Source organism: Myodes glareolus, chromosome 19, assembly GCF_982192425.1.
Source record: "Myodes glareolus chromosome 19, mMyoGla1.1, whole genome shotgun sequence".
Taxonomy (NCBI): domain Eukaryota; kingdom Metazoa; phylum Chordata; class Mammalia; order Rodentia; family Cricetidae; genus Myodes; species Myodes glareolus.
This window is the reverse complement of record NC_142044.1, coordinates 4,588,716-4,600,749: the sequence shown is the minus strand read 5'-3', so window position 1 is coordinate 4,600,749 and position 12,034 is coordinate 4,588,716. Positions and strand designations below refer to the sequence as shown.

The following is a 12,034-nucleotide window of genomic DNA, read 5'->3' as shown; positions in this document are numbered from 1 at the left end:
CGGCGGTGGCACATATTTTTAATCCTAGCACTCAGCAGGTGAAGGAAGGCAGATCTCTGTAAGTACGAGGCCAGCCTGGTCTATAGAGCAAGGTCCAGGACAGCCAGGCCTACACAGAGAAACCTTGTCTTGAAAAACAACAAAAGTTTTTTTTTGATATATATGTTTTATTTATTTATCTGTTTATTTATTTTGAGGCAATATTGTTTATTTCTCTGTGAAACCCTGGCTGTCCTGAACTTTCTACCAGGCTGGCCTCATACTCAAAGATCTGCCTGTCTCTGCCTCCTGAGTGCTGGGATTAAAGGTGTGCACCGCTCCGCCGCCCTGCCTTCTCCCTAGTTTGTAATGTCTGTATTTGTTGTGGCATCGCTCCCTGCTCTGTGAGGCAGGAAGGTGAGACAGTGTCTGCAAGAGTCCCTGGCTCAGGGCTGCAGGCACAGATAACCTTTTCTGGTTTGTCTTCATTTTGTATGAATTAAACTCGTTCTTCCTTAATAAAATTGTTGATGACTAGCCAGAGGTTAGAATAGGGTCACTTGAAACGCCCTTTGTTGTAGGAGTTCACTTGACCCTAGATAATCACACAGAAACTCTATTATTTAAAGCACTGCTTGGCCAATGACTCTAGCATATTCCTAGCAAACTCTTACATATGAAATTAACCCATTTCTATTATTTTGTATTTTACTACAAGGCCCGTGGCCTACTGCAAGGCCTTGGTTGTGACACCTTGTGTCTTTTTCTCTCTGGGTGGCTCCATGGCATGTCACTGACTCCGCCCTCTTTCTCCCAGCATTCAGTATAGTTTTCCTCACCACCTCTGTTCTGCCCCGCTACAGGCCCAAAGCAGTTTCTTTATTAATGAATGGTATTCACAGCACACAGAGGGAAATCCCACATCTGCTCTTTGTTAAACTGGTTATTAATTAGGAGGTAAAGTCTTAAGTATTGGTCTCTGTTAACTGATTGACTTTAAAAAATCTTATGGAGAGACTGGGGATGGAGCTCTGCTGTTTAGACTGTAGATTCAGTTCCCAGCATCATGTAGACCATGTGTGGTGGTGCGTGCAGGAGGGTCAGAAACTCAAGGTTGTTAGCATGGGCTACACAAGAATCTGTCTCAGCTGAGCAATGGTGGTGCGCCCTTTAATCCTGGAATTTGGGAGGCAGAGACAGCTGAATCTCTGTGAGTTCAAGGCCAGCCTGGTCTGCAGAGTAAATTCCAGGACAGGCTCCAAAGCTACAGAGAAACCCTGTCTCGAAAAAAAACCCAAAATAAGTAAATAAATAAAATTTAAAAAAGCAAGCAAACAAAAAAAGAATCTGTCTCAAACAATGCTAGCCTCCCTCCCCCCAGTTAGCATTAGCAGATAATGAAATAATCCAAAACATAAGCTGTACATGCGAATGCACAGTTGCTGGTTCTGTAAGATGGAAGCCTGGAGATTAATTTTATTGGTATTAAGGCCAAGAATCTTTCTGTCTGAGATGGACTGTAAGGTAACTTAGTCATCCTCTTCACTGACAGAACTTCATGCAGAGATGGAAGGGCAGGAAAGAGTGCTCTTCTTAGCATGTCTGTGCAGACGCTTCAGGCAGGAATGCAGAGCTGCTCACACCTGGGGAGGCCTGTAGGAGAAACTTAGGCCCACCAAGAACAGCCAGTCTTTCCCATCACAGCTGTTGCTTGTAAATATGAAACACCAGCAAGTACTCTTACCACACAATTGCAGATGGGAAGCAGCGCTTGGGGAGGGTGGGGGAGGGAAGAGTTGTCTTCTGTCCCTGAGAGCCAAAGCTTCAAGATCGGATATGTGACAGTAGGTAGGCAGAATTGAGCTGGAGACCCGCACTGTGCGGTGCCAACCTCTAGGGTCTGCGAGAAGAAGTTAAATAGTCTTTGAAATTGTTAGGCTGGGGAAATTGAGATGGATTCTGTGGGGGTTTTAAGAGTAGCAGTATTTGTGTGGACGCCTAGCAGGTACGGTTAAGAAGTCTATCAGTTTGCTACTTAAAAATTCTTGTCTCTGGTTCTTTAAAAATTAATTATAAATGTAAAAGATCAAACAGGTTATTGAGTTGACCATGGCGATGCACCCTTGGTGCTGGAACAAGAGCAGTGAGGGTTGTCGGAGGCTTTGCCAGCCCCCCCACTTGTGTGTCATCGCCACCTCACAGGCTTACTGTTGAGTCTGCTACTAAGTTGAGGTTTAAGATATTTAGTTGTGAGTGAAATTTGGCTTTTTAAGAAAGAAATGTTGCTTTTTGTTGCTGTGAGAAGTTTAGCTTGCAACCTTATGCATTGAAAGCTGGTGCACTGCCGTGGTTAGGTAAAGGCACTCACTAGCAGTTTTAGTGGGTCTGCTGGGTGGGTGTGCGGTCCTATGATCTACGCTCTGCCGCAAAGAGAGGCAGATGCTCCTAAGCAGAGCCCACTCTGTGCTGAAGGTTTCCTTGTCAGTGTGTGCTGGATCCAGGTGAAAACTTTTGGTAGAGGGCCAGTTTACGTTGGATTGTCCTGAGATTGTACGGAGCAACCCATTTTATGTATGTTTTAGGATTGAGTTAATGATTTAAATTGATAATTGGTGAATGATTCTAGGTGATTATGTAAAATTTATTCATATATGAAATTTTTCAGATAGGTATGATTTTGATATATTAGATACTATTTCATTTGTTAAAAAATATTGTGTGTGCGCTCACGTCATGGCATTCCTGTGGAGGCCAGAGGATTAGCTTGGAGGAACTGGAGGTCTTCCATCGTGTGAGCTTTGGGTGTCCAATTTGGGTCATCAAGCTGAGGAGCAAGTTCCTTTACTTGCTGAGTCGTTTCATGGCCCCCAGTAAATGACATTGACATTACATATGTTTAATATACTGATACATTTGCTTTTTTATTCCAAGCCTGAAAAGCCCAGGACTGACTAATGGTCCTTCCTCACATAGATGAGAACCTGCGTGGATGAGCTGGGGGAAGCCCTCAGACTTCTGTGTGCACAAATTAGTGTGCTTATCAGGTGAACCTAGGACATTAATTATGGGTTCCCACCCCCTTTTTTCCTTTGAATTGGAACCTTTTTATGCTCTCAGGCTGTCCTGACACTCAATTTGTAGCTCAGGCTGGCTTCCTGAGAGTGTTAGACTACAGCCATACGTCACCTAGCTTTAATTACGGGTTAAAAAAACACCACGTGTTTCAGTTGTTGTGAGACTATCTTGCTTTTGCACCTCTGGCTGCACCAGAACTCACTATGCAGGTTAGTTTGGTCTCAAGCTGGTTTTGAGCCTTCTGTCTCTGCCTTCTGGGGGCTGGACTTGCCAGCATGTGCTACTATTACGGGACTGTGGAGAGCTGCCCTTTTTTGTCAAGTTACATGCTATGGCATGTATGTGAAAATCAGGACAACTTTGGAGTTGGTGTTGTTCAGTTTTGTGTTGGTCCCGGGGATTGTAGCAAGTACCCTCCCTCCCCTCTGAACTGTTTCACTGGCCATTTTGTTTGTATTTTGAGATAAGGTCTCACAGTCTCTGACTGTCCTGGCACTCACTGTAATCCGATCCAGTGAGTTTACAAAGATCTTGTCTGTCTTCAGTGTGCTGGGGTTGCAGGTGTGCATCACCATGCCCCAGCTTCACTGGTCTTTAAATGTGAATTTTAAGATTAAAAATTTTAACTGATACCGGGAACCATTTTTTTTATGTTTTTGTTAGTCTGTAATTTGCTCTTGAGTTTATGTGTTATTAAATTATTTTATGGCATTTGACATCCTCAAAGCTTAGTTTATTAGTCCCATAAGGATCTACCTGAAATACTGTTTAAAGTCACTGACATTTAATTTTCAATTTTCATTATTGTTCAATTTTGAAACAAGTTTTAACCCACTCTCCTGGTTTGTATATTTTGAACTAATGAAAAAGACATGGTAATGAAAAGAGTTAGTTTTGTATGCTAGTGAACAAATGTGTCTCTGTGTGTCGTTGCTGTGGTGTGGGGGAAGTTTTGTCTGTGGTGTGGTAAAAGTCTGTGTGAATGTGGGTCTGGTACAGTCGTGTCCTACTCCGCTGCAGGTCTCCTGAAGGCTGCTGCCACTCTGGAGCTCAGCTCTGCCATCTAGTTAACCTCCTCAGAGCTCTGAATTCCATTCTTGCATTTCATCTTGTTTGAAACAGAAATGTGCCCTCTAATTGAGTAAACTGGAATTGGGGGGGAAAAGCTTGCCCTCCTGGAACCAAGGGGACATATTGTTAAAGAAAGAAAGTAGATGCACCTCTGGCCTGGGAAAATGAGATGGATTTTTTTTTTAGGGGTGATGGCATAAATTGCACCCACAATTTTGGTAGTGAGAATGAATTTACCAGTAAGTATTTAGTTTTTTGTTTGTTTTTTGTTTTAAATGAAAGCACCAGCTGAAAAATTTAACCACCAGTTATGCCTTGGTTGCTTCTCAGTTATTGTGCATGCGTGACAACGGTGTGTCCCAGTAGTTGGCCACTCTGCACTTGCAGGGTAGGTTGACAGACTCCTCAATCTAACTTAGTCACTCACTGCAGTAATTAGAACATTACCCACAGGTGCAACGACCTCTGTAGGCTTTTATTTTAATTTAAAAACCTTTAAAATAATTACCTACTTTATTGTCTAAATACTTGCCTGCGTTTGTATGCCTGTAGAGAGTACACATGTCATGAGGTCAGAGGAAGGTATGGGGTTCCTGGGAGCTGACATCAGCAGCAAAGTTGGTCCCTGAGCAAAATGCCTCGCACTCATGGTGTGGGCCAGGCTGGCCTCAAACCCACAGATCTGCCTGCTCCACCGAAAGGTGTGCTCCACTACGCTGGGTTTTAGACTGCAGGTTTATAAAGGTCAGTTATGAAAACCATAGAAGCCTCCTGTCACTGTCTGGAAACGGGGTTGGCATGGTCATACTGGAGCTATGGATGGTTAGGGACGGGGTTGACATGGTTATAGTGGAGCTGTGAATGGTTAGGGACGGGGTTGGCATGGTCATACTGGAGCTGTGATGGTTTGGGACGGGGTTGGCATGGTCATACTGGAGCTGTGGATGGTTAGGGACGGAGTTGGCATGGTCATACTGGAGCTGTGGGTGGTTTGGGACGGGGTTGGCATGGTAATACTGGAGCTGTGGATGGTTAGGGACGGGGTTGACATGGTAACATTGGAGTTGTGGATGGTTAGGGATGGGGTTGGCATGGTCATAGTGAAGCTGTGGATGGTTAGGAAAGGGGAAGGATTGCAGTGTCCGCTTGTGATTACTCTGTGTGTCCCGGGACTGATGCAGGTTTGTCAGAGCCATCTTGTTTATGCAGGACCAGTACCAGACCTTATTAACACTTGGTGTTTGTGTTTCAAGGTTGCGGGAAGTTTCAGAGAAGCTGAACAAGTACAATTTGAACAGGTAAGAATTTTAAAATGTTTTAAGTTTAGCAATTGTTTATGGTTGGATGTGCTAAGCAACTGCCCTACCCTGGAGCTGTAGCCTTTTATTAGGAAAAGGGTCCATTTTTTTTATACCGTAGTCTAATGTGGTTAATATGGTTTTTATTAGATTAAGATTTAGATTAGAGGACTGGAAAGATGGCTCAGTGATTAGGAGCACTGGCTGCTCTTCTAGAGTACACAGGTTCAATTCCCAGCATGGGAGCTCACAACTGTCTAACTTCAGTTCCAGGGAATCTGACTCCCTCACACCAATGCACATAAAATAAATTTTAAAGAAATAATTAGATTAGATTAAGAATCTTTCTTTGCCATGTAGCCCTGGCTGTCTGTCTTTGAATTTGATATGTAGATCAGGCTGGCCTTGAACTCACAGCACAGAGATCATAGGATTAAAGGCACGTGCTACCACATCTTTTCATTAAGTTACAGTTTCCATTAATGCTGATTTGTAAACAGTTTGGCTTACTACCCAACCACAGTGACTATGGTGGATGTTCCGGAATTAGTTCTTTTTGTTTTCAATTAAGAACAGTTTCACTTACATGCTGTTTGTCTTCTTCCTAGCCACCCGCCTTTGAATGTCCTGGAGCAGGCTACTATTGAGCAGTGTGTTGTGGGACCGAATCACGCTGCCTTTCTTCTTGAGGTAAATTATTCCCCATAAGGTGAGGAATAAAAGCGAAGCAGTGAGGTCACCTGTGCCTTAATTCTTCCCTTAGCCAAGGAAACAGTGGGTACTCGGAGGAGGACTGGGCAGTGCCCACCCTGCAGCCCCTCAGACCGTACTGTTCCCTGGCTTTTGTGCTGTTGTGGCCTCAGCCCAGTTGTGGGCTTCCTCTGGAGGGAGGGGCTTCCTTTCCTCTGAGCTGACAGTCATAGAAGGCAGACTCTGATTACTGAGTAAGTTGAAACTTATAATGTCTTCTCTTTTAGAATTTTATGTTTTCTTTGCTTTTAGGATGGCAGAATTTGTAGAATTGGTTTTTCAGTACAACCAGACAGACTGGAATTGGGTAAACCTGATAACAATGATGGGTAAGATTTTTTTTTTGCATGCGTGCAAATGCGTGTGTGTTTATGGTGTTGAGGATCAAATCTAGAGCATAGTAGATCGTAAATAAGTGTTTTACTACAGAGCTACATCCCTGTCTTGTATTTTGTATTTAATACAATATTTCAGAAAACCCATTTCTGATCTTGGTTATCCTCAAACGATTTAAAAAAGAAAAAAAAAAAAGGCACGACAGAAAAAAATGATCTGCTGGGGTGGGAAATGGCCCAGGTCTTGAACCACATTCGAAGCTGGTCTTGAACTCGCGCTAAAGATGGCCTGTTGCCGTGGCTCCCCAAGTATCAGGTAGTACAGGTGCGTGCATGCGTGCGTGCTGGTGTGCCTGGCTGACTGAAATGACTTTATATGTCATGTTTGTCTCTGATAGGTACAAATGAAGGAACTCACTTTGAAGTCAAGTTCTTTTTCCCCTTCAAATTTTGGTCTGTAAAAATTATAGTGTAATAAAGGACGCTTCCCAAGATACGGGCTCCTATTTGATCGTTTCTAAGAAAAACATGGTTGATTTTAAAATGTAAAGAAAATTTACTATTTATTATTCATTTCCATTTGAAAATTGACAACTGTTTCCATGAGAAAGGAATGTGAGTGTTGGGCAGCTGCTGTCTGGCACACATTTTAGTAGGATTGGCCAGCATACCTACCTGTCAGGAGTTGAGGAGTACCTGTCAGGCAGGCGGGCACTCTGGACAGGAGGTTCCTGCGGGGAAGCCTGGAGGTATCTTCCCAGCAGCTTGGGCTGTTTTATGAAGGTTCATCTCTTGATTTTTCCTAGGTCAAAACTGAATAGCAGCTCGGGGGCAGGGAGGACTTCTAGACCTGGCAGGACAAGTGACTCCCCATGGTTTCTCTCAGGTTCTGAGACTCTGGGCAGGCTGGCAGGCAACACTCTGGGGTAAGTTGTGTCCTATCCACATAATGTGTGCTGAAGAATTCTGAAAATAATACAAGAGCAAAATGATTTCATTTATTAAATCTGGGAGAATACATTTATTTAGGAAATTAACTGTTATCTGTAGTACATGTCAAATAACAAACATTTCTTTGTTGAGTAGAGATTCTGCATGACAAGTCTATTGGCATAGCTGAGCTCTGCTTCCCACTGGTGGCTCCTTGTTGGTTACTACAGTAACCGGAGCCCCTCTGCTTGACCCCCAAAGCCTAACTAGTTATGTGTGACCCTCACAGAAACAGTTTGCTTATCTTGTTTTGTTTTCTCTTTTCTAGTGGCATTTGTTCCTAATCTTATGTTTTTGATTAATTTTTACTCCTGAAATAATTTGGTTTTAAAACCCCCACAGCCCCGGAGCTTGAGAGGCCAAGGCAAGAAGGGTCTGGGGTTGGAGGTTGGTCTGGGCTGCCGAGCAAGCGAGACCCTGCCACTCAGCTTCCCCACATCAGCTCTTACATAAACGTGGCATAGTTTTGAAGCAAGGACTTAAGATTGTTTAGTCCACAGCTCATCCCCATTTCCTCAGCTGTGCTTCTAGGACCCTTTCTCTGGAGGAGGATTCAGTAGGAATCCCTGTAGGATTTGGGCACCATGCATCTTTAGTCTCTTGGTGAGGGCAGCTCCTTAGCCCTTCTGTTTTGGTAGCCCCAGATGCGGCTAAGGAGCTTATTACAGTGCACAGTGTCTGGATCTGCTTCTCCTTTCACTCCGATTGACTCAAGAGCAGGCAGTTGGGCCGGAACAGCCCAGGCCTTCCCTTCCCATGTCAGTGGCATGGGATATTGATAGGTCTTACAGGGCTGGGCTGGCTGAGGTTATTTCTGGTTATTGGGTGAAAATGATGCCCCCGGTACAAACACTCTTCCCTCTTCACATGGACTTTGTGGAAAAAAATCAAAACCAGAAAACATTTTCAAGTATGTGACTATCTGATTTCTCTTCAAGCTTCTGCACATCGATTTTAATACCTTGATGATCGTATGTGTTAGTTGTTACTATAGCATTGGCTAGCAGTTTAAAATTCCATCTTTCTTTTATATTTACTAATTGAAATTTAACTATAAGGAAGAACTCCCTCTGATTAGTTTCTTTTCCTCCTTTAAATTTTTGTTTTATGTCTTTCTGCTCAGTGATTTATATTATTTACTATATTTGGTGTGTGTGTGTGCACTTGCGCGCACGCTTGCTGATGTGTATTGATAACCTATTAACTATGTTGCTCAGATTGTCCGCCTGATTTAAATGCTCTACTGTTTAAGGTAGTTAAAATATCTATGACAGAATGACAAGTAGAGTGGTGGGATTTTATGAATGTGCCGATGAAACATGCCACAGATACAGTGATAGACTAGCACATTTGACTCTGAGTGAAACCTCCAAAGAGGACTGTGACTAGTTTTAAGACTTTAAATGCAGAGAGAATTGTTCATGTTTGAGCTGACCCTCAGTTGACCACTCTTCTCTACCATTCCCTGCTTGACCCTTGACACCTCACCATATTGAGCTGCTGGTTGGTGTGGCAAAGTGGCAGTTGCACGCCTGATTTCATCAGGTTTGCAGAGACCTGGTGTATTCAGTGGGGAATGTGAGATTGTGACAGGTTACTCTGTAAACCAAACTTTGCAGTCAAGTATTTTCATAAGTGTTTTTCTTTGATTTGTTCTCTCTATTCATCCATTAGTTAACACATGCTTTAGAGTTTGAAATGTATGGCATTTGAGAATTGAGGACAGACAAATCTTGAGTTTGCAAAGGGATATCATTAACTAAAAACGTTGAGTAGGATATAGTGAAGTAGGACGGAGAGTGTCCTCCTGGACCCTGGTCCTCTCTTCCCCTAGCGATCAGGCTAGTTCACATTGAGGTGAACAGTGTCCATTTGTCTTCGAAAGACTTTGGGATAATCACACTGCTTCTTTTTCCTGTCAACAGGATATCTGAGAGGTGGTCTTTTATTTTCACTGGTCATCTTAAGACTTTTTTTCCTTTGATTTTTTTTTTTTTGTGTGTGTTCAGCAGTTTGGACTGAAGACTGCCTTGCTGTTTTCTCCCATTAATAATTACTTAAATGTGTATACCATGCGATGTTCCAAAAATCTCCTATTGTCTTTCTTAATTCACTTTGAACCAGGTTGGAAGTAAGGGTCCATTTATCTGGGAGAAGAGAGTTATAATTAACTTATTAACTTACTTAATAGTAAGGCTAAAAAAGGAGCTGTGGCTGTCAAAAGTCTTTGCTATTGTCATTTAATACATGGGTGGGCTATAAGCTGCCTTTCACTGGCTTGGGTGCTACAGTCCTTGCGAATTTCGTCTGAACTAATCATTTACTACGGGTTTTGTTTTGAAAAGTGAAGCAGATACTTGGAAATTGTAGGTTGAAGCTGGCTAAGTGGGAAAGGTGGTACGTAGCAGGACTCTGACAAACCGGATGTTTGAGGGTGTGGACGACCACATGTAGTATGTGAGCATGTGTATGCTGGTGCTTGTACCTGTGCATATGCCCAGACAAGCGACCGTCAGCTGTCTCCTCTCTGCCTTACTCCTTTGAGGCAGGGTCTCTTTCCAGAACATGGAGCCCATATTGTTCATCCAGGCTGGGAGCCAGTGAGTCCCAGTGGTTGTCCTGCCTCTTCCCACGTTCCCCTGGGGTGACCGTTGTCCATGCTCCACACCCAGCTCTAGGGTAGGCTGCGCTCCCAGCTCAGCTCTTCATGCTCGCGCAGGAAGCACTAGTGTTGAGTTATCTCTTTAGCGCTCGGCTTTCTCTAAGGTGGGGTTTTACTTCCAGCGTGCCATGTAGGATTCTGTGATATTTTTCTTTTCATTTCCTTTAAGTGGGAAGTTTCTCAGACTCTTTCTTTAAACAGACAAAAAATACGTACTTTAAAATATGGTTTACAAATTATCTGGACTACACTTAGCTCATAGGTGTGAAGCTATGGGCACACTATGATCTTCAACCCTTTTATGTACTCTGAGTGCTGTATGGCGGGGTTAGAATTGTAGCATTGGTTTGAAAAGTAATTTTACAGAGCAGAGTCATGCTTTTCCATTATGTTTTAGTTTAATATTTAAGAAAATTGTAACTTGATTATCGATAAAAGGAATTACACATTCAGTACTTACTGTCTTGTTACCCAGTGCTATACTCTTAGCGTAGCATTAATCTTTGTCTAAAGCACATTTAGGAGAAATGAGGGTATGGGGCAGATATTCAGTTTGAATTCTGATAGGTTAGATGGAGCGGGCAATCCCAAGATCCCCTGTAGCCACAGTTAGAGTCGTAGGTGACTCACCTCAGTGTGTGGGTTCCTGGAGCGGAGCTTCCCGTGTCAGCTGACACTGTTACAGTGAGCTGAAGCTCCTGGTGCCAGAGGCAAACACAGACCCCCTTTGTAGGCGAACTTTCTCCCCTGTTCTTCTGCTTGGCATTCACTTTTATACCTCTTGATGGTTTTAGTCTGTGCGCGTGTGAGATGAGCACGTGTGAGCTCAGTCCATCACATCAGGGTCCTAGAAGTGCCTGCTTAAGGGAAAGTGGCAGAATCACTTGGTAGAATAGCAGTTCCTTTCATGTGTGTTAATTGATCACATAGATTATTAACCAAACTGGATGTTTTTAGATGAAATTAGGGATTAGGTTCAGATATTAGACACCCTCACAGGTGACTGGGGCAAAAGTTACTCTGCTTAATACATTTTTCCAATCTTGGTATGTTTCTCCCACTCTCCCACTTTTTGTACGTGTTTGTGGAATGGATGTGGGTGAGTGTGCATCCCCGTGTGTGTGTGTGTGTGTGTGTGTGTGTGTGTGTACACTAATGGTCATTCTCCTGTAGTTCCTGCAGCAGGGCACTGAACTGGGGCTCACCTAATAGCTAGGCTGGCTGGCTAAGAAAATCTGGGGATTCTCCTGTTTATTCATGGGCCTAACTACTCCCCAGACATGCCCCTACCCCTTTTGTTTTGGGTAACGTCACAGTATGTATCCCAGGCTGGACTTCTCAATCTCTTGAGTTACAAAAAACCACTACCATGCCTGCCTCTGTATGCATGTCTTCAACAAAGGTGAAAAGGATGTTGCATTTGTTGTTTAAAAGTAAATTTATATTTACGTGTTATAAAATCAGACAGTTATTTTATAGTTTGTTCCCAAATTTTAACTAAGTAGCTAACATACAACAATGTGACTCAGCTTTATATCTTAGAGTGAGTTGTTTGAAGACTGTAAGTTTACAAATATCCCATGTGCAGGAGCCGCTGGAGTTCTGGAGTGGGTGGGAGTGGAGGAGGCTCCTCTGGGAGGTCATCTGCTGGAGCTCGGGATTCCCGGAGACAGACGCGAGTCATCCGCACAGGACGGGATCGGGGGTCTGGACTCCTGGGCAGCCAGCCCCAGCCAGTTATCCCAGCGTCCGTCATCCCCGAGGAGCTGATTTCACAGGTATGCTGGCAGAACCTTTCCTACAGAGGCACGAGGGGGAGGTGAGGACATAACCCCGAAGAGTTGAAAAGTGGGGCTTTTTCTTTATTGATTTAG

General features: G+C 43.5%; 1 protein-coding gene across 5 annotated transcripts in view; it reads left to right on the top strand.

The window, feature by feature from the left end:
- Positions 1–12,034, top strand: part of Ubr5 (ubiquitin protein ligase E3 component n-recognin 5) — a 102,314-nt gene that overhangs the window by 25,204 nt on the left and 65,076 nt on the right. For all 5 annotated transcript variants that reach the window (XM_087898732.1, XM_087898730.1, XM_087898733.1 and 2 more), the window contains exons 2-6: positions 5,379–5,423; positions 6,032–6,113; positions 6,426–6,502; positions 7,315–7,434; positions 11,749–11,938. In XM_087898732.1, the coding sequence (XP_087754858.1) occupies positions 5,379–5,423; positions 6,032–6,113; positions 6,426–6,502; positions 7,315–7,434; positions 11,749–11,938 (514 nt within the window). The remainder of the gene's footprint in view (positions 1–5,378; positions 5,424–6,031; positions 6,114–6,425; positions 6,503–7,314; positions 7,435–11,748; positions 11,939–12,034) is intronic.